Source organism: Canis aureus, chromosome 6, assembly GCF_053574225.1.
Source record: "Canis aureus isolate CA01 chromosome 6, VMU_Caureus_v.1.0, whole genome shotgun sequence".
Lineage (NCBI taxonomy): Eukaryota > Metazoa > Chordata > Mammalia > Carnivora > Canidae > Canis > Canis aureus.
Genome location: NC_135616.1, coordinates 16,510,546 through 16,533,515, shown reverse-complemented (window position 1 = coordinate 16,533,515; position 22,970 = coordinate 16,510,546). Strand labels below are relative to the sequence as shown.

The following is a 22,970-nucleotide window of genomic DNA, read 5'->3' as shown; positions in this document are numbered from 1 at the left end:
CAGCAGTGCTGGGCAGCAAACCAGTGGGCCAGCCACAGGAGTCCCGGGGGAATTTTACAGTGGAGAGGAACTTCCTACCTGACATGAGTCACCGGTGTAGTCAGGGGGACAGGCACACATCTCTACGTTATGTGCTCTGCGTCCACTTCCTGTGTCAGAGGCCTCCTCCAGCCCCACCCCGCTCAGAGAGAGCCGCTGGGTCTCAGTGAAGTAGAGGCCTCGGAGGCGCAGGTCTTCCAGTCTAGACAGCACCATCATCAGCTCTTCCCGGGACACGAGGGCACTGTTGCTGGCATGTCTGAAGTTTCCCTACATGTAAAAATAGAGAGGTAAGGTCTTGCTTTGGCAAGTTCACTTCCAGGGGTTTCAGAGAGGCAGACATCCAGCACAAGTCAAAGGAAAGACATTTACAGTGCATATGGGAAAACAGAAGAGAATAAAATAAAAAATAAAATAAGATAATGGATTTGTATTCAGAAGTCAGGTGTCCTGGGTTATTCCCAAGAAGAGAGTGCCACATGAAAGAGGAAAAAATGAAGGCAGGAAATAAGGAACAGTAAAATGAAATGAGATTTCCCAGTGTTATACTTATTTTAAAACGCACGTTTGTATGTGCAAGTACAAACTGAGTGAGAATGATATAGGAGAGTAGCATATGGCAAGCCACTGAGTCATGCAGTTAGATCATTCGTTAAATGTACATAATTGGGACTGAAATCTTTTTTTTCATACACACACATTTATATTATTTTATTTTACTTCTACAGTGGTAAAAAATATATATAACATAAACATAAAATTTATACATTTTATACATTTACAAATTTTATACATTTATAATTTTATAATGGTAAAAAACATGACAACAAAATTTACCATCTCAACCATTTTTAAGTGTACAGTATAATAGTGTTAATTATATTTATATTGTTGTGCAACAGATCTCTAGAACTTTATCATATTGCAAAATGGAAACTCTGTACCTATTAAGCCGTAACTCCCATTTCCTCCTCCTCCCCTCATTTTCTGGCAACCATCATTCTACTTTCTGATTTAATGAATTGGACTACTTTAAATACCTCATATCAGTGGAATCATGCAGTATTTGTCTTTTTGTGATGGGCTTATTTCACTTAGGATAATGTCATCACATTACGTTCCAGCGTCTATCTAACTAGAACTATCATATTCTAGCATGGGACAGGATTAGGTAATATTCTAATATATGTATATACCACATTTTCTTTATTCATTCATCTGTCGATAGACATTTAAGTTGCCTCCACCTCTGATCTACTGTGAACAGTGCTGCAATGAACATGAGTGTGCAAATAGCTCTTCAGAACCCTGTTTTTAATTCTTTGGGATAAAACCCCAGAAGTGGGATTTCTGGACCATATAGTCATTCTCTAAATTTTTGAGGAGCCTCAATACTGTTTTCCATAGTAGTTACGCTGCCTTAGAGTCTTACCAACAGTGTACAGGTGTTCCAATTTTTGCACATCTCCCCCAACACTTGTTTTACTCTGTTTTTGTTGTTTTTTTTTTTAATGGTAGCCAATTCAATGACTGTGAGGTAGTATCTCATTTGTGGTTTTGATTTGCATTTCTCTAATGATTAGTGATATTGAGCATCTTTTCATATAAAAGCCTACACTTTTTGGGATCCCTGGGTGGCGCAGCGGTTTAGCGCCTGCCTTTGGCCCAGGGCACGATCCTGGAGACCCGGGATCGAATCCCACGTCGGGCTCCCGGTGCATGGAGCCTGCTTCTCCCTCTGCCTGTGTCTCTGCCTCTCTCTCTCTCTCTCTCTCTCTCTCTCTGTGACTATCATAAATAAATAAAAATTTTAAAAAAAGGTTTTTAAAAGCCTACACTTTTCAGGCAGCCTGGGTGGCTCAGCGGTTTAGTGCCACCTTTGGCCCAGGGCATGATCCTGGAGACCCAGGATTGAGTCCCACCTGGGGCTCCCTGCATGGAGCCCTCTTCCGACGTGGGATTCGATCCCGGGTCTCCAGGATCGTGCCCTGGGCCAAAGGCAGGCGACAAACCGCTGCACCACCCAGGGATCCCTAACCTTTATATTCTGCTGCCTCCTTTAAACTTGGTTTCTACATTTCTTCAATGGGTATAGTAATACCTAATATCTCAGGACTGTGATGAGGATTACAGCAAATTAAACCATATCATGTATATAAAGTGTTCAGCCCAGTGCCTAGCACATAGTCAACATTCAATAAATGGTAACTATTATTATGTACATATAAATACAATACTAATATGATATTAGTTTATATTTTAACAGTTTGAGGTATGATTTAAATACAATAATATTCCCTTATTTAAGTACACACTTTTTAATAAATTTACAGAAGTGTACAACCATCACCACAATGTAGTTTTACATTTTCATCCCCCCCAAAAAGAACCTTTGTGCCCATTTATAGTTATTACCTATTCCTACCCTGAGCCCCAGGCAACCAGGAGTCTATATTTCTGCCTCTAGAGATTTATTTGCCCATGCTGGACCATTTATATAAATACAAACTTGATTTCAATAGTACACAAAAACTTTGCTTCTGTTCATTTCCTTTACTCCCTACTCTATTGTGCCGTTATTGTCATATACATTGCATCTTTATAAATTGTATGTCAGTCAACACAGATCTATAATTATTGCCTTAAGCAGTTATCTTTTAAGTCAGATAGAAGAAAAAAAAGTTACAAACAAAAGATATATTTTTACTGCCTTTTATATTTACCTGTGTGGTTACCTTTACTGGTGCTCTTCATTTCTAATATGGACTGAAGTCATTGTCTGTAGTGTCCTTTCATTTCAGTCTAAAGATTCCCATTAGCATTTCTTATAAGGAGGATTGGTCAGCACTGAATTCTCTGTTTTGTTTTTAATGTAATGTCTTCTTTCCTCCTCCATTTTTAAAAAAATATTTTATTTACTCATAAGAGACTTTACTCATAAGAGACTGAGAGAGAGGGGATCCCTGGGTGGCTCAGCGGTTTAGCGCCTGCCTTTGGCCCCGGGGAGCGTTCCTGGAGTCCCGGGATCGAGTCCCGGGATCGAGTCCCACGACCAGCTCCCGGCATGGAGCCTGCTTCTCCCTCCTCCTGTGTCTCTGCCTCTCTCTCTCTCTCTCTCTCTCTCATAAATAAATAAATAAATAAATAAATAAATAAATAAATAAATCTTAAAAAAAGAAAAAGACAGAGAGAGAGGGCTATGGGTGGGGGGCAGAGAGAGGATCAGGCTCCATGCAGGGAGCCCGACGTGGGACTCGATCCCAGTCTCCAGGATCAGGCCCTTGGCTGAAGGTGGCACTAAACCACTGAGCCACCTGGGCAGCCCCTCCTCCTCCATTTCTGAAGGATTGCTCGGTATGTAAGTCTTTGTTGACAGTGTGTTTCTTTCAGCCCTTTGAATGCCATCCTATTGCCTTCTGATTTGCATGGTTTCTAGTGAACAGTCAGGTGTTGACCTTATTGAGAACCCTTGGATGTGAAGTGCTCTGGCTGATATAGAAAATACCAGAGACTCAATGGCTTAAACAACAGAAATCTGTTTTTCTCACAATTCTGGAGGCTAGAAATCCCAGATCAAGATGGCAGCCAGTTTGGTCCCTGGTGAGAATTCTCTTGCTAGCTTAGATGGTTGCCTTCTTGTTGTGTCCTTACTTGGTGGACAGGGACAGTGAGTTTTCTGCTGTCTCCTCTTATTAGGACATTAATTCTATCAGATCACAGTTCTACCCTTATGATCTCATTTAACCTTAATTCCTTCTTTGGTTTTTTTTTTTTTTTTTTTTTTTTTTTTTTTTAATTCCTTCTTTGTTCCAAGTACACTCAAACTGGAGATCAGGGCTTCAACACAGAAATTTGGAGAGGACACAATTTAGTCCACAGCAGTCCTTCTTGTGAATTCTTCACTTCAGTTATTGTAATTTTCAACCCCAGAATTTCTATTTAATTCTTTTTTATAATTTCTATTTCATTATTGGTATTTTCTATTTGGGAAGATATTCTCATATTTTCCTTTAGTTTTTTAGATATGATGGTATTTAGTTCTTTGATGTATGTTGATTTTTTTTAAGATTTTATTTATTTATTCATGAGAGAGAGGCAGAAACATAGGCAGAGGGAGAATCAGGCTCCCTGTGGGAAGCCCGATGGTGGACTCCATCCCAGGACCCTGTGATCACGTCCTGAGCCAAAGGCAGATGCTCAACCACTGAACCACCCAGATGCCCCTGATGTATGTTGATTTAAAGTCTTTGTGTAGTAAGTCCAATGTTTGGGCTTCCTCAGGGACCATTTATATTTATTGCCTTTCCTCTCTGTGTATGGATCATGGGTTCCTGTTCTTGTTCATCTCTCTCTCTCTCTTTTTTTTTTTCTGAAAACTGGACATTTAGCATAATGTAATGTGGCAACTTAGAAAATGTTATTTATCTCCCCAGAATTTGTTGCTGTTGCTATATTTACTGTCATTGTTGATGTTTTTGCTTAATGACTTTTCTGAACTAATTCTGTAAAGTCTGTATTCTTTGTCATGTATGACAGCTAAAGTCTCTGCTTGGTTAGTATAATGGTCAGCTATTGATTGAACCAATTTTTTTTTTTAAATTCCTAAAACCAAAGTTCCATAATCATTGCAAAAGGGTTCTGTGTGTATGTTGAAGGACCCCTCAACACTCAGCCAGGCAGCTAACAACTCTGCATTAGCCTTCACTTCCTGCTTGCTCAGAGCCTCAAGGTTAGTCAAAGGTGATGGCTTAGGGTCTTGTTAGGCCTTTCTTGAACATGCTCACAGTCCTGAGTATGTGTAGCCTTCTACCTTTCCAAGATTGTGTTGGAGCTTTCCAAAGCCCCATGGATAAGTAATTCCCAGCTTTTTATTTTAAGTTTTGTGATTAGCTTATAATTAGTCCCAACTATAATCCATCACCTTGGCCAGCCGTGAAGCTCAGCATCTCTAAATGTCTTCATCAATACCCCTAGGGGAAAATTTTTTAATTTTGGGGAAAGCTACAAGTCTGGTCAAACAAAGACAGCTTTGGAAGTAGCATCTTCCAGAAAATCTTCAGACAGGTTAAATCATGACAGTTCTCTGGCAGTGAGGCTCTGCATAAACTCCAATGCCACCCCATCTCTTTTGGTGGCTGCTGGGCTACTGGCTTTCACTTTGGTGGTGGGCTTTTGTTTTCAAGGCTTCTGTGCAGGCAGGAGTGGCAGATGGGAACAGAGCAAGCTGACTGCCACAGAGCCTGAGGTTCTTACAGTTTCAGTCATTTTTTCTTGATTAAACACTTTTCAGATTGCTGCAAGCCTATGGTCAATTTCCAGAGTTCTAAATAGTTCATTCTAACCATTTTTGCCAGTTTTCTCATTGCTTTAATGAAGGAGAGAATTTCTGGAGGTTCCTACCCCACCATTTTTGCTGGCATGGCCACTCTCATATGGATAGAATCACACAGTATGTGTGGTCTGTCTTGCTTCTTTCACTCAGTACATTATTTTTGGGGTTCATCCATGTTATCCTAGGTATTGATACTTTGTTTCATTTATTGCCAAATAGTATTCCATTGTATGGATGGACCTGTACAGATATGTTAAAATATATCTACAAGTTCAAAGTGCTTGAAAAGTATCACCTTGAGGTATTGGACATATTTAATAATACAAATGGAACACTATTGGGATGCTTGGGTAGCTCAGTGGTTAAGCATCTGTATTTGGCTCAAGGCGTGACCCTGGAGTCCTGGGATAGAGTCCCACATCGGGCTCCCTGCATGGAGCCTGCTTCTCACTCTGCCTATGTCTCTGCCTGTCTCTGTGTCTCTCATAAATGAATTAAAAATCCTTAAAAAAAAAAATGGAACACTATTTTAAAGAAGTTGTCATAACCAAGTAAATGTAATACAATGTCTTATGATTTGATAAGCTTTCCTTTTTTATCTATATTAATCTTATTTATTTTGGTGTTAGATATTTTTGTGGCTTTTCTATCCATTCGTCCCAAGCATTTATTGGCCACTGAGGAAGGCATGAGGATGAGAGGGAGTTGTATCATAACATTTACAAGCTCACAGGGTTTATAAGACAGAGATAATTACCTCTAAAATGGAAGAGACTGTGCTAAGAGCCATTCAGATAGTACAAATAAAGCCCTGTGAGGATGAACCTCTGTATGTTTTACATAATTTATATTTTAAATTTATATATGTGAATTATAAGTACATAAATATAATTAATATTTTAAATTTGTAAAATAAAAAAATCACAATTGCCTGAAAGAACTTAGTCATAGAACAAAAAAGGATCACCAAGAATGATTTTATGTTTGTTTTTCCTTTACCTCCACCACCTGCACACGCACATGATACAGCCGGTCTGGTCGGGGGTTATTTGGTTCCTCATAGATGATGGACATGTGCTGGCCCTGTGTAAAGAAAACCACGAATGCCACGGTTGAGATATTCTAAGGCTTATCATTGATAAGAACAAAATTTCTATGGATCTGCATTACGTGGAATGCCTGATTCTACTAAATAGTGAAATGAATGGCCTGGCAAAAGGATTAGTGAATGGAAACAAAAATAATACCTAATGCAGTGCAGGTTCACAAATAAAAAACCAGGAAAATCTCCTTGACTGAACGTGGCTAAAAAGACAGATTTCTTTTCTTAATTAATTAATTGATTAATTAATTAAATTTCACCAAAACCATGTGTTGCAGTCAATGTATGAGGTGCATTTCCATTATTGCCGACAGGACCTAGAGTGTAGTAGTAAGAAACTGCTTTGGTGGGTGAGTCCATGAGGAGGGCATGGTGGGCAGAAAGACTGGCAGGACAGTGCAGGCTGCATAGACAGGGAGCCTCAGAGTATGTGGAGAAGGAAGAGTCCTGCACCCCCCACTCCCTGTGGGCTCCAGCCTTACTCACTCTCAGCCTCTGAACTCCCCTCCCCATAGCAGGGGCTCTAATAGGTCACAACAGTAAGGTCAACACCCATCATCAACACCTCCACCCCAAACTCACACACAATAGCCCTGGCTCTTTTGTTATAGCCCTAAGCCCAAAAGGGTTTCATACACTAGTGCTGGGGTTTCAGAAAGAAGACCATGATCTGTGATCACAAATCATTGAAAACTTTAAGAAACATGCCCTATAGGCTTTTAATTACAGTGGTTTGGAACAAAGCAGCAGAGTGAATGTTTCATAAGCCTAAATTATTTTCCATGTTTGGAGGTAAAATTGAGAAGAAATTCTGGTCATCACTTCTCTGTGAATTCCAACCACCTGCATAATAAACTCTTTGGCAATAAATACTGGTATACTAATGGCCCAAACTTGAGATGTTCTGAAAAAATAGGAAACTGAAAGACAGCACTGCCAGGATGGTATTTTTATTGTGGAGCTATTTTTCCTCTAAAATATTTGATGCTTCATTTCCAAGATGTTTTACAAAGTTTCCTTGTAGTTTTTAAAACAACAGTTCAACAAATTTGGGTGCCAGCAAAAACAAAACACAACACAGCAGTGCCTAAACACACAAATCAACCAGAATGCAAGGCTCTCAGCTGTGACAAGATGTGTGAGACTTGCTTGCTAGTCCCTATTTTACCATGAATGACACACAAACGGAAACCTTCAGGAAGCCGTCATTGCACTGCATTAACCACAGCACAAAAACCAGAAACAGAGTCAAGTTAAGACTCAGGGTCCTCAACCTGTATTTAAGAGACTGGACCCTGCACTGTGGGAGATTCAAAGCAGAATGTGACATTGACCCCACCCTCAAGGAATTATCTAGATTACAGTTCTAGATTACATGGCTGGTCTATAGTGTGTAGGTGCCACTTCTCTTCTCAAAAACTCAAACTGGCTCCCTACTATCTACATAAACTCAAATTCCTTAGCACAGTATTAAACATCTTTTTTCTTTCCAACCCTTCCTGGCTTGTTTCCTATGACTCGAGAATCACTGATAATACAGCCTGGTTGGACAGGTCGTCCCTTGTGCACTGTCCTCTGCCTTGGCTTATCTTTTTTTTTTTTTTTTTTTAAGATTTATCTATTTATTCATGAGAGACACACAGAGAGAGGCAGAGACATAGGCAAAGGGAGAAGCAGGGTCCCTGCGGGAAGCCCGATGCAGGACTCGATCCCAGGACTCCAGGATCACACCCTGTGCCAAAGGCAAACGTTCAACCACTGAGCCACCCAGGTGTCCCTGCCTTGATTTATATTATTCTTTGCCCCTGGAAGGGTGCTCTTGCCATGCCCATGCTTAAAGGTCTGGCTCAAAATGAACCTTTTCCACGAAGCCTTCTGAGGGCTTCTCAACCACGTAAGCCCCCACTTGGACCCCAGCTCTCACAGAGTCACAAGACTGTTCAAACTTCACCTCAAATGCATATTGTTCAGTGGATTGTAGCTATGTGCATATTTCTTCTGCCTCCCCTCTTAGATTACGCTTTTGTGAAGGACAGGGATCACCTGTCCTTTCTGAGCCCAGCAATGAGCCTTGCCAACAGGAGGGTCTCAAAAGCTACTGTGAGACTAAATTGAGAGGTGGAGACAATGGTGACACCTGGGTGGCTCAGGGGTTGAGCGTCTGCCTTTGGCTCAGGTCATGATCCCGGGATCCTAGGATTGAGTCCCATATCGGGCTCCCTGCAGGGAGCCTGCTTCTCCCTCTTCATATGTCTCTGCCTCTCTCTGTCTCTGATGAATAAATAAATAAAATATTTTTTAAAAAATATCGAGACATTCAACAAAGTTTAACATGAAGCAATAATTTATGAGAAGCAAGTGTGAGATACAGTGACATTCCTTGGGAGGAGACAGAAGAGAAGCCATTGGGGCTGGATGACCAGGGGAAGCAGGATCCTGAGGGGGGCTTACCTGCTCTCAACTTCCCTTTCAATTTCTACAAAATATTGGAAATGACTTAATCTAATCTTTTATAGGCCATTTATTAAGATGTCCCAAAACTGGATCAGCAACCAACTACAATTGCCACTTCCAGCCCCTCAGGCTGCACTCTGATACCTACAGTGAGCTGCACATCTGGCTTCTTTTCCAGAAGAACCATGTCACCAGGTAGGCCAAAGGACTTGATTTGGTAGGTGAGGTAACCACCATATGAAGAAACCTAAAATTGCAATTATAGATCAACAGCATAAGCATTAGAAGAGCCTATAGCAACATCAGCCCACTTAAAAAGCACACAGGCACATAGATCTGGAAAGATACAATCCACCTCCTAGTGGTCATCTTGAGAGTGAAGAATTGAAGATGGTATTTTAACTTTCTACTTTGTACCATTTTATATTACTTAAAATGTTTAGCATGAACACGACTGAGTTTTATAAGCAAGAAGATGCTTCTGTTAAAAAGAAAAATATCAGTCACACAGATACAAGTAAGATCCTTCTATTCTAGATGACCACTAAACCAGTGTTCATTTAATCTACAGCTATCCCAATGTAGACCATTGGTTTCTTATTTAACTGAGAGAATTGGTTAATATCTATCAGTCACAAAATGAACCTCTAAAAATAATTTTTTTAAAAAAACTCCCCCTGAGAGCAGATGGTGAATATTTCCTACATGATCACACATTCCCTGGTACCTAAGCCATGTCTGATTGCTCCAGCAAGTGTATAGGGACCTTTTCTCAATGTCACCTTAGCAGCATGATCATGATGGAGGCATGAGGTCATGATTTTGTGATAGCAACTTCACCTCTGGTGTTGATACTTCTGACCCAGAAAGCAAAAACCGATCATGAAAGGAGTAATTGAGAGATGAAAATAAGAGGCGATATCACTTCCGAGTGGAGCAGGACAAAATGCCCCTCTTGAAAAACACAAATAACATGGAGCAGGGGAGAGAGAGCAGCATTTCCGAGCCCTTGATTCATTGAACTTCCCTAGAATCCATAACCTGACAAAGTCACAGGGTTATGATCTTAGAGTCTAGAAGTATTCTGGGGTAACATCTTAAATCATCCTTTGGAGATTAAATATGGCCTTTCTGATGGGCTACGGTGGTTTTAAAAATATGTCCACAAATTCCTGATATTCTTGTCTTCAAGAGGGGGAGCTTAAATCTCCTCCTCAAGTGTGGGCTGGACTTGGTGACTGGCTTCTAATGAATAGTACATGGCAAGAAGCAAGGGTATGTTACTTCTGAAATTAGGTCATAGAAAGATTGTGGTTTCTGTTTTGAGGTTTTTTTTTTTTTTTTTCTCTCTCTCTCCCCTCTCTTTCTCTCTCTATCCATTACTTTAGAGGAAGCCAGATGTCATGTTACGAGGACCCTCAGGCGGCGCCTGGAGGCCTCATGTGATGAGACCCTGACACCCTGGCTCAGCAGCCAGCGAGGAACGGAATGCCTGTGACAACCACATGACTGAGCTTGGAAATGGACCCTCCAGTTCTGGTGACTCCAGCGCTGGCTGACATCTTGCTCACAACCCTCTGAGCACCCATCCACTCTTCAACTCCTGATCCACAGAAACTGGGCAAGATGACTGTTGCTTTAAGCTGCACGGTTCTGGGGTAATTGTTTGCATAGTACTAGGTAAGCCATACGTGGGCTCACCATGTGGAGGTGAAGATGGGCGTTACGTGTAGGAGAGGGATAGATGAGAGGAGCAACATTCCCCACACTCAAAGGCCAAAATCCAAAGTCCTTCAACCAGGAGATAGAATTAGAGACCTCAGGCTGACAAAACCCTAATATTTAAGAGACTATGGTGCCACCTGAGCTGGGCCCTATGAATTTTATACCTTCTCTAATATTCTATCCTCTGCTACCAGGTACATATGTTACCTGATGATGTTTCTACAGAAGCCCAACTTCTGTCCTTGGAAAGGAGTGTAGTGGGCCAGGCTATGACAATCTATGCAGGAAAGGAAGAGCAACCCGTTTGTAAGCTCCCCGAGGAGTGTCTCGCTAACTGCATGTGATTCTGCTAATGACAGCCGAGCTGCCACTGGATCTGGTGCTTCTTTTAATAAGCTTGTGAGTCACTTTTCAGCTTTTGTTTTCCTGACAAGGAAAACCTTTCTTCTGCTTTAAAACAAAGAATTCTTAGCATTGGCATTTAAAAGCACATATGTCCCATCTGCAACAGATATTATTTAAAGGTTTAGCAAAAATGGAGAAAAACATGGTGCATGATTTCCTTTGCTGGGGAGCTCATGCAGGTGGGGGTACATGAGGGTCATTCACACCAGGTTCCTCCCAGGGGAGGACAGCATCTTTTCTGCATCTGTAGCTAATCTAATTTCATCAGTTTTAGTAACCTGAACTTATTGTTGCTTCCTTCCAGACAGGAAATGATGCTGATGCAGTGATGAAGGAGGTCCAGCGAGGGCTCAGGAGAACAACAGGACGTCCTTACCTTGTCTCCCAGGTAGGAAGGAGGTGCCACCCAGGATGCACTGTGGACTGTTGAGGGCAGCTCCTGGAGATCTGCAACCACACTGCTGCTGCCCGGGTTGAATGAGACAGGGATGTGGGCTCTGTCCACCGTCTCCAGGCGCCAACCCATCATATCCACAAACTGGAACACAAGAGCAAAGGTTGGAAACGTGTGCCTGTAGCTTCTCTGATGATGGCTGAATTATGCAGAATAGAAAGAACCATGGGGCGGCCACCTTGCTCCAGAGGCTTCCTTTATATGCCTCCTCTAGAGCTTCAGAACCCTCACCAGCACTGCCTCCCTTGACCCAACACAACTAGGAGTTCTCAGACAGCGGTGACCATATGTATGTGGGATTTTTTTTTTAATTTTTTTTTCATTTATTTATGATAGTCACACAGAGAGAGAGAGAGAGAGGCAGAGACATAGGCAGAGGGAGAAGCAGGCTCCATGCACCGGGAGCCTGATGTGGGATTCGATCCCGGGTCTCCAGGATCGCGCCCTGGGCCAAAGGCAGGCGCTAAACTGCTGCGCCACCCAGGGATCCCTGTATGTGGGATTTATCTCTGTATCCCAGCACACATCCTGGTTCTTGACATTTAGTAAGTGTGGGAATACTAACAGGGATGGTGAGACCATTTTAATGATGAACTCCTTAGAGAGCAAATGTGAGGTGGAATACAGTGGCCTGCTATCATTATTTTTCTCTAAATAAATCCTCATAACCAAGTATTTCCCTGATCATAAAAAGGAAGCCAAGAGTTAAATGATAAGGGGGAGAAAGAAGGAACTGATAAGACATTGGTTAGGAATAATGCTTCTGGGTTCCCCTGGAGGTAGAACTTTTCTGTGGATTTGTGAAGTAATATTTTTCCTCAACTACAAGCCTACATTCCTTTTGGGATGAAATACATAAAATAACCTCTCCTTGAATACTTGTTGGATAATAATAATGAAGGCATCAAAAGTTTTTGTTTTGTGTAGCTAATTTAAAAACCCATATAGCACGGGGTGTTGTGGTAGATGTTGGCAAATTGAACTCCAATAAAAATAAATAATAAATAAAAACCCATGTAAATAATTTAGAAATTTAACTTAAATATTCATGTAAAACAGGAGAGACATAAAGTAAAACAGAAAGAAAATAAGCAAATAAGAAGAAGTGAGAGGGAAGAAGGACCAACTCCATTTAGCTGATGAGTGTTTAGTGAGCACCTACTATATTCTGGATCCTGTTGTAGGTATCAGGAATGTATTAGGAGCTTACATTCTAATGTTGGGGGAAGATACATAATTAAAAATTTCTAGAACTAACTGCATAATATGTCAGGGAGGGATAAATGCTGTAGAGTATACAAAGAAGGGTGAGCCCATAGAGTGACCAGGGGCAGCTACTCCATAGGGAGTGGTGAGGGAAGACCCTACTGAGTCCAAAACACTCAGCAGACCTGAAAGACTGAGGGAATGAGCATGAGAACATCTATGTAAAAAACACTGTGTGCTGAGGAATGGCGAGGGCAAAGCTTAACACTTCAACAAAATAAGATATAAAATCTCCACAAGCCCTTCATACTTCATGACAATCCACTTCTTCCCCCATTCAGAGGTACCAAATAAAAACAAAAATTCTAATCCCTTGCATACCTTAGCTCTTCTTTTATGGGTACTGTGACAGTGACTATTTATTCCAAAACAAAAGCAGCTGGTACAACCCTTGGGATTTGCTGGGTCCAAGTAGAATGATCCTTCTCGACACACATTACACTCTGTACCCTCCACATTCTCCTATTGAAACAAAACACGAAACAAGAGATCACTTCTTCTAAAACTTCACTGATTGAGATTAGGTACTTACACAAATTAGATGCCAATATAAGACGTTACGACATAGATGCTAACAAAAGAAGAAAAGCTATGTAACTGATAAGCTTTTCTATCACATTAATTGTTTAAACCTACCATGCTCAAGTGTAAGAGAGAATTTGCTCAATTTCACAAGATGCCCTTGAAGGTAGAGAAATAGAACCATGTGGATTCACAATATAGGCGGGCCTGGTTCATCCCACTTACCACCATCTCAAACAACTGCTGGGACTTAGGAATCCTCATACCACTTAGCAGAACCCTTTGGAGCAGATTATTATTATTAACCTGGGGTCCATAAGCTGGAAATAAGCTTCCAGGGCACCTATGAACCTCTTAAAATTGTAAACTAAGGGTTGTGTCAACTTCTCTGGAATGGGTCCATACCTGTTTTGTGATTCTCCAAAGGGTAAGAGGGGCTTTCCCTTCTGTTTCTATCAAACGAGCTAGTAACCATTAAATGCTACATGCATTGTGGAAATCTATTGCAGGTCAATCCCACTTCCCACATATTTGTATATATTGACTCAACATGAAGAACTTCCTCACTGACAGTGGCTGATGTCTCGCATGGCTCGTTCCGTCTTACCTTGCAGAGGCAAACTCCGGTCCCTGGATCACAGACTCCTGATTCGGTCCCATCCTTGTTGCAATGGCAGGGAATGCACTCAGGGAAGTGATAAAACCCGGAAGCACACCGGTCACACTGCCGCCCTGTGATTCTGGGCTTGCACCTGTATTCAAAGCCAAGGAAGCAAAAGTTTTTATCATCCTTCTTGCACGGTTCTGAAGTCCACCTGCATTGTAGCAAAGCAACTGTGACCCCGCTTCCCTGGGTGCAGTGATGCCTGAGCTGAGCCTAAAAGGACAAAGTGTCACGGGGTAGGAGTGGGGGTGGGTGTTCCAGACAGAAGGACCAGAGGGGAACCGCCTGGTGTGTGCGCGGAGCACAGGTATGAGTGGAGAAAGCTGGCCCATGAACTGAAGAGGGAGGCAGCTCATGTGGATGGAGATGCTGGCCATTGTGACACTGTTCAGGGGCAATGGAGCGAGGTGGCTGAGTGCTGTGCACTGAAGACCCTCTGGCCGGAGTACTGATCAGCTCTGGAACACGACAGATACAGCATCTTATTAACTTGCTAAGGCCTCATTTTCTCATCTGTGAGAGGGGATATGCTAGCTGCTGCCTCCCAGGACCCCTGTGGAGGTAGATGAGGTTGCACCTGGCACATGGCAAGCTCTCGGACAAGGAATCACCATCTTGAAAAGTTTTAAGCAAGAGAGAGTATGGTTGGGTGTGTGGGGGTGGGTGGAATCAAGATGACCAATTCCTCAGCCAGCTGTTGAGTCAAGAGGAAGAAGGGGCTAAAGTAGGGCAAAGACATTTGGGATGGTGACAAGGGATGGGTCCCAAGCTATTTTGGGGTGAGGTTGCTGGGGCTTGTAATGTTCTGGATGAGGAGACAGAAGTGGGGGGAAGGCAAGGAAGACCCTTGTCGTCCAGCCTGAGCACTGGAGTGGATGCTGGAGTGGGCAAGGCTGGCAGGGAGTCCAGCAGGCAGCAAGCAACCCTGTGCCTGGGCTCTAAGGAGGGCTCTGCAGGGAGGGGGGGAGCCATCCACATGTTTGTGCACTTGAACCACAAGAGGGGAGGGGAAAACACAGGCTGACAGAGAAGAGCAGTGAGCTGCCAGCAGAACTAAGAAGCTCACCACCCCACCAGGTGAAGAGAGAAGAGGAAGTGGGCACCAGGCTTCCTTCGTAGCTCAATCACTGAGTTCCATGGTGGATGCCTGGTGGAAACCACACGCTGATCTTTCTTTGTGCTTCTAAAGAGAGTACTAGGAAATGTGCTTTATATCAGAACATTGGGAGGATAATCTGATATGAAATATTTTATCATTAACTTGCCCACAATACCTATTAAAATATCTTACCCAAGGGACCATCCTGAAAAAGAGAAATCTAACTTTATTTCCCACTAAGTTTGTCTTATATAAAATATCTGCTTAGAACCAAGTACAGAATTTTGTGTTGAATTAAGAACACACGCTTGAGGCAGGCAGCTTACCTCTGAATCCCAACTTGGCTACTTAACTGGATATAGACCTTGAGCAAATTAACCTCTCTACAGCTGAGTTTACTTCTCTGTAAACATGGAGATCATAAATTCAACTTTGTAGAATTATTGTGAAAATTAAATAAAATAATATCTGGAAAAGCCTTAGAACAGGGTCGTGCACACATACAAGAATTTGCTATTATTATTCTTACTATGGCATTGGCTAAGGGGAGCTAGTGGGACTCCCTTTATCTCACTCAGCACACCCAAAAAGACAGTCAGTTTTACCTGCAAGGCCTACTGGCAGGTCAAATATCAATCCAGTTTCAACCCCATCCCCTCTGTCTTCCTCCCCACTTGATACCTGAAGAAATTCTTTTCATAAGGAAGCCAGTATTCTCTGAATCACCAGGCCCCTGGTGCAAATGGAAAATGCCACCACTCTGCTTAAAGTGATCACTCCACTGCGGTGGATGGAAACTTTGGAAAGGGGTCAGAGACTCTTCCGGGAAGCTGGATAAACTATGGGTCACTCAAGGTTTGATTGATTGATTGATTGATTGATTCATTCATTCATTCATATTCTCTCTCTCCAACGCACACAAATTTGCATTCACTATCAGAGGGTTCCTAAGCCCTGATGGATAATACCTGCTCTCTTCTTGTTAATCTCAGACTAAATGCAATCAGACAACCCAGCAAAAAAATGACTGTTACTGGATAACTCCCTATTTTGGGAGGCAGCAGTGATGGTGGCACATAAGACTCTAGTGGTCTAGAGTTAAGAAAGAAGAGGGTACAGACAGCCCTGCCCAACTAAAATTGTCAGAAAAAGAAAAGTGTGATCAGAAGAGAAGCTTGGAGATGGCCTGACTTAGACTGTGTAGACTCTTCTCCTCTTAGCTGGCTGGGAGGGAAGGACACTGTGCACAGGCAGTGCTATTGTTGCAAGGGCAGCTTGTCGAACCAAAGTCCATGTTTCTTTCAGCAAACACGCAGTGCTTCTGGCTTACAGATACCTTAACTGAATGCTGGTGCCAAAGAGCCACTCAGATGCTGAATGCCAAGGCTGAGAGTGGTGCAAATGCCCTGGAGCCAGGCCTTGAAAGCCAGGACAGGTAGACAGGAGCCTACTTTTTATATTGTCACTTGAGTGGAAAAGAAAAGAGCTGGAGTGTTTTGCAGGGAGGGCAGCTGTGGAAGCTGCTTGTTGAGACAAGGAGAAATGGAAGCAAAATCATTCCTTGCCTCTTTATTTCAGAATGCTGTGAGACGTGGTGGCAAGGACAGGTGGGCTGAGGGCATGTGGCAACGTCAGGGATGTAAGGTAAAGCTCTGGATCCCACTTTGCACGCATGTAGCAATGGAGCACATAGAGAGTGGATAAGAAAAAGCGAAAAGCTGGGCAGAGTAAGAAGAGTGGGGACCTGTGAGCTGACCCTGAGACCCCCAGATGAGACTGATAGGGAGTGGTTAACGAAAACACAGAGAATATAGTATCATAATTCCTGAGCACTGAGCATATGAATCCCGTGCAAAAAAAACCCAAGCAACCAAAGGACTTTTTGGTGGTGCCATGACAACAGGGAATTAAAAGGAAACTTCTTCTGTAAAGTCTGGCTGAATGTCTCTTAAAAACCACCTAAAGTCAGCCTGACCTTGACACATTTCTCCAGAGAGATATTCTGCTGCCCAAGGAACTGCCCTCGCTGCAAAGGCAAGAAGTTTCCAGCAGAAGCTGCCTGTAGGTGTAGAATGGCAGCTCTGGGGGTGCAGGTCAAGTGGATTCATCTCCAAAGCAATGGGCTCATGGCCAAACCTTACATAATAACATCTGCGCATGTGTGGGCGCTCGCCATGTTGCACAAACAACTAGAAAATCAGATGTTAGAGTGAACTCTACCCTTTGCTCATTATAATGGGTCTCTTAATATCACACTCATATCAATTCTGGTTGCAATCCAGAATCCAAAGTCTACCTTCTTCATTCATTGATTCCTTCAATAACTATTGAGTGCTTCCTATACACATATCCTTGTGTTAGGGGATGCAGGAGGGAAAGGACAAAGTAGAGTAAGTTGATCTTGACCTTGGCACATTTTCCACTAAGAACATAGGACATAGAGATGCAGAAAGTGAGGTAATCGCGGGAGAAATAGGATGGCTGACTATCAAACTAGCTTGAGGCACTGAGATCATGAGGAAGTCCCTGTGGCCTCACAGAAGGCTTCATGCCTTCTTTGAGTTTGTTCTTTTCACACATAATCCTTGAAGGATTTGGGGGTAACAGAGGAGGGGGAAGGAGAATTGATACCTGGAGAACTGAACATATGCAAAGCATTTAGAGAAAGTAAAAAAACCAAGCCAGAGAAGAAAGCTGAAGAAAAGCTTAAGTTTGGGTAGGTGGGTGCCATATTACCATGAAAGCTGTCCTTTATCCCATCAGGGAGTTGAGACAGGTTCTTGTGCAGAGTGATATGATGGAAGTGGCACCTGGTGGACCCACGTGCCCTCAGGCAGACTGCACACAATCTGGCCCTCACCATTCCACACTGCCATTAGGGCTTAGCACAGGACCTCTTGTTAGGAGGCATGTGTGCCTTCTGCATGAGGCACAGGACCCAAACTGGAGTAGGTGCTAGATATGGTCTGAGCCATAAAATAAATTGGTATCTGACAAAATAGAATTTAAGGCAAAAATAAAAAAAATCACAGTAACCGAGAAAAATGTTTCATCCTAGTTTTAAGAAAATACCAAGAAGATAAGATCATAAACCTATAGGCACCAAATTCTGTAGCCTAGATTAATAGTTCTATATATTAGTGACAAAATTATGGGGAAAATAGATTTTTAAATCCCAGGATAATTGTATACTTGGCATATTCCTTTTCAATTAAGGGGCCAATATTAAAAAAAAAAAAGGGAATGAATGAGCGCATGCATAAACCTAGAAAAGGAAGGTCAATTAGGAGACCACTGATATCATTCAAACATGGGGGTGTGGTAAAAGAACTCAACCAAGGTGGCAGCAGAAAGCAGAGAGCCATGGAAAGAAAGGGGAAGGAGATAATATACCTTTTCAAAAGTTGACACCTGATTGACTGTAGGTAAAAGGGGTTGATTTTAAGATGATACTAGGATTTCAGGCCTTAGGGACTGGAAAGAGACAGTCACTGGTAAGTAGAATTTTTTTAAAAATTCAAAAGAGAGAAATGGTTTGAAAGGCAAGGCAATGGCATGGGTTTCAGCTATGGAATCAGAGTTGAAAGAATTTTGGAGTTGTAAGGACCCTTAAAGATCATCTAATCTAATGCTTCATAATACATGTGAGGAGACAGGTGCTCAAAGAGTTTAGAGGACTTGTCCAAGGTCCCCTAAATAAAGTCAATAAAAGAAGCCAGGTTACAATTATTTTCAATGAAGGTGGGGATAAGTTAGCCATCAAGGGTCAGGACCAGAGCTCTGGATCTGAAATCATCCAGGAGTGGGGGTGGTTAAAGCACGAGAATGGGTGGGGCTTCAGGGGGACAAGGTATAGAGGGAAGAAGGCAGACATCCAAGTACTTGGCAAATAATAATAATAATAATAATAATAATAATAACTAATTCTTACTGGATGCTAGTGAAGGTCAGGTACTGCTCTAAGGTCTTCTATACGGCATAATCTTCTAAAGAACTTTATGAGGTAGGTACCTCTAGCATCTCTATTTTGTGGATGAAGAAATGAGAAATACAGAGAAGAACTGTACTCAGATCACCCAGATAGTGAATGGAGGTAACAGATGCAACGTTGTGCAAACTAACACCACACCTCCTCTCACTCGGCAGTAGACTGAAGCAGTGACGTAGCCAAAGAATGATCATTCAGAGAGATATGGAGAAAGACACTGGTGTTACGGAAGATGAAAGAAGACAGAAAATGTAGGTAAGAACTCTGGGCTCCATCCCTATGGCAAGAGCCCCATCTGCCTTGCTCGCCACCGTGTCCCCCATACTGCCTGGAATTTACTATTCATATTAATCGATGAAGTGCATCAAAGGAATTGTTTCTTCAAGTCAGTAGGGTTGATGGAACTATACCTAGCTGGAAGCACTTCTGTTCCAAAAATGTCAAGTCTATGACCTTTGTGGATATTTTATTTCTCTAACACAAACATTTAGTAAATCTGTGAGGATGTGCAGAGACAGAAGTCCCCCCAAAAGGCACTTCATTGGTATTGTCCTTCTGAAAAGGCACATTTGTACAAGTGGCTTGACTGAAAATTCAGGTGGATTACCATCTCCTTTAGCTGATCTCAATATAGCCTGAAAGTGGTCGCCATCATGCTAGTTTATTAAAGCAATGATTTCCATCTTCTTATCTGTCAATGATTGACAGAATCTTCTGAGGATATTCTAGTCCTTTTGTTTATTCATAGAATTTGATGACATAATCTTCCATTATTAAAAGCAAGGTAAAGGTATTTTTTCATCAGTCTTATATCAGATTGAATTAGTCTTGCCGTTAAAAACAAAATCTTGATCAATACAAGCATCTTTAGGACCTCAGTCTAGCATTGGACAAAATAATGGATTTCTTGGCATCTATACAATATAGCTTTGCAGTATTTTGTGTGTTACAATCAGAGATTAAAGAGGAAATAGAATAGGACTTCAGGAAGGCAGGTAAAAATAATTTTACCAAACAATTAATGGATTAGGAAGCTGACACCCAGGAAAGCAGAGTAACTTGCCCAGTCTTCTAGCTAATTTATGACAAAGGTGGGTTGAGGGCGCAGATTTATGGCCCCAACCTAATTTATTCCCAACTGCTTCAAAAATTACAGCAATTTTAATTAAGTAGAGATTGAATACTGTGGATTGCTACAATTATTTTGTAACTTATTTTAAAGTAGATTAATATTCAAAACAGTTTTGTTTTCTTATAGTATGATAAACTTGAACCCCTATAAAGAGTGAAATAAAATTCGAAAATTCCAATTTTTCAGCTTTGAGATCTGTGACAATTTGTACAAACAACTGCAAGAAAGTCTGTTGTATCATGGAGAAAAGAATGTGTTTCTCTTTTTGTTGCAAGTTTCAGGTCTCTTTGACCAATTCTTTCACATGAACTCGTTAGGTTCCTCTAAACACAATCTTCATTTTCGTTAGGAAGTTTCATTTGAGGGTCGGGGAGGAGCATTCTTTCTTCTAATATTTTCTAAAGAAATAACTCTTTGAGTAATCAAAAGCCTTTTCAACATCAACAGTGGAATTACCACGAGCGACTTGTGTAATTTATCGTCGTAATTAACTGAAAGTCTTTCTTACATTATCTGTTAAAGGACCCTTTCAAGACAAATCTACTTTGATCATGGAGAGATATGTCATCCCATCAGGTTATTACTGTCTCTTTGTAATGTGAAGATAAACAATTTCGCCTATTGGTTTGGGTGCGATACAGGCCAGTGAGAATCCATTCCTATTGATGTCTTCTTGGGTTTGGGTAAAACTATATAGCATGCTTTGGTCCTGAGTTATGACTTTTCTAATCTACTGAATTGTCATTGGCTAGTGAAAAATTTTAAACACCTCTTACAATTTCGACCTAAAATCCTACAGTAAATCTATTTATTTGTCACAGATGGTGCCTCAATGCATTTTTACAATTTTTAATGCATTCTTAAATTCCTTTTTCTGTGGCAGTGACATTCAGAAACTATGTGTGAGGTTCTGTTTACAGCAATTTATTCTGTTGACTGGTTACTCCTTTTTAAAATTCTCCATTATTTTGCAGACGGAAAATTCCTGTCTCCTGCCTGAAAACTGCTTCTCCATCTCCTTGGTTCCTTTGCCTCTTACAATTCAACAAAGGTACTCCTGCAGAACCCACACCTGCTGGGAGTACCTTGCAGGTGTGTGTCCACGCTTACTCCTTGGGGTCCTCATTACCCTAACCTATTCCCAAACTTCCATCCCAGCCCCAAACTCTTCACTGGTATGTTCTGCTTTCAATAGAAAAACTGAAGTAGTCATTATGGAAAAACAGAACTCTGTTGGTCTGCCTTGTACTTATTTTTGTGGCTTTGTTTTTATTTTAGTTATATAGGGGAATACTATAATGTTTTCAGTATTTAGGGCTTTAAGTTTCTTCAGATGTGCCTGAGGCCACTACAGAACACTGGGCTCCATCCTCTGCCAGGACTCCTACTCCCTAGTAACTGTTCCATTCATGATTATCTTCCTCTTCTGCCCTTCATGGAGTTTTTCATTCTCAGGTTATACATTTCTTATTCTGCTATTCAAATGGAACCTGTTCTTTTGATCTTTTTTTTTTTTTTTAAGATTTTATAGATTTATTTGAGAGAGAGCACTCTTGCACATAAGTGGGAGGAGGAGCAGAAGGAGAGGGAGGAGCAGACTTCTGCCTGAGCTGGAGGCAGGGCTCAATCCCAGGACCCTGAGATCATGACCTGAGTCAAAGGCAGATGCTTAACTGGTTGAGCCACCCAGGTGCCCCTCTTTCAGCCTTTTTATATACAGATTCCTCCTATGATAGCTCTTGAATAAGCAGAGGATTTTAATGGTAAGACCTCCCCTTCTATACATCCTGCTTCTTCATCAGAGTATTCTTTACACTGAAGGATTCACAAAAACCAATTCCATATAAAGACACTGAATTATTTCCTTTTATTTGTTCTTCAAATATATTAAAACCAAAATGATATTACTAATTTAATCTGTTTGCCTTTTTTATAACACCCTGGATTTCCTTTCCTGAAGCCAGTTCGAAATCTATGGTTTCCTTTGGTCTGGTAGATGTAGTAGGGGAGCTCTCAGGTTTGTGTGTGTCTTACATTTTTTTAATTTATTATTTTATATATGTTATATGTATGTATACTATTGCACTATATTGTTGTATATATGTATACTAATATATAATATATTATATATTATATATAATATATATATTTGGGGAGATAGAAAAAGGATCTTAACAGGCTTCATGCCCAACGTGGGGCTTGGTCTCACATCCCTGGGACCATGACCTGAGCCAAAATTAAGAGTCAGACATTTGAGATGCCTGGGTAGCTCAGTGGTTGAGTATCTGCCTTTGGCTCAGGTCATGATCCCAGGGTCCTAGGATCAAGTCCCGCATTGGGCTCCCTGCAGGGAACCTGCTTCTCCTTCTGCCTGTGTCTCTGCCTCTCTATGTGTGTCTCTCATGAATAAATAAATAAAATCTTTTTTTAAAAAAAGTCAGACACTTAACTGATTGAGCCACCCAGGCGCCCCATGTTTGAGTGTGTTTTAAGCAAAGATACTGCTGACATGTTTCAACAGCAACACACCAGCTTGATGATTGTCTTTCAATTGTTGTTCTAATTCTCCTGTGACTACTTTTCATACCAGAAATGGCAAACCTTGTTGGTGTTGCTCTCTTGGCTTCCTAGAGAGAAATATCCCTGTAGGTGTCTCCATTGAGGGCCACACATTTTATTTACAAATACCCTGAAGTTCTTGTGTCAAATGTTTATGACTGGCTATGAGTTTGCTGTCTATAAAAGGGTTTTGTTTTTCAAGAAAGGGAGATTGACACCTATGGGAACA

At 41.5% G+C, this 22,970-nt stretch overlaps 1 protein-coding gene and 1 long non-coding RNA gene across 5 annotated transcripts in view; one reads left to right on the top strand and one right to left on the bottom strand.

Annotated features, from left to right (window-relative positions):
* The window catches only part of LAMA3 (laminin subunit alpha 3), a 250,657-nt gene that overhangs the window by 75,793 nt on the left and 151,894 nt on the right, over positions 1-22,970 (bottom strand). The window contains exons 33-38 of the mRNA XM_077900280.1: positions 13,907-14,051; positions 13,099-13,239; positions 11,434-11,595; positions 9,076-9,174; positions 6,371-6,454; positions 79-309 (exon numbers count right to left, since the gene is read on the bottom strand). Of these exons, the coding sequence (XP_077756406.1) occupies positions 79-309; positions 6,371-6,454; positions 9,076-9,174; positions 11,434-11,595; positions 13,099-13,239; positions 13,907-14,051 (862 nt within the window). The remainder of the gene's footprint in view (positions 1-78; positions 310-6,370; positions 6,455-9,075; positions 9,175-11,433; positions 11,596-13,098; positions 13,240-13,906; positions 14,052-22,970) is intronic.
* On the top strand, positions 183-19,801 carry LOC144315566 (uncharacterized). Of its 4 annotated transcripts, none has more exons than XR_013381288.1 (6): positions 183-329; positions 8,990-9,122; positions 10,316-10,607; positions 10,847-11,051; positions 11,362-11,445; positions 19,209-19,801. It is a non-coding gene; the product is annotated as an uncharacterized LOC144315566 (long non-coding RNA). The 4 variants fall into 4 exon arrangements; XR_013381287.1 differs by lacking the exon at positions 19,209-19,801 and adding an exon at positions 13,809-15,262; XR_013381286.1 differs by lacking the exon at positions 19,209-19,801 and having other exon boundaries at positions 11,362-11,807.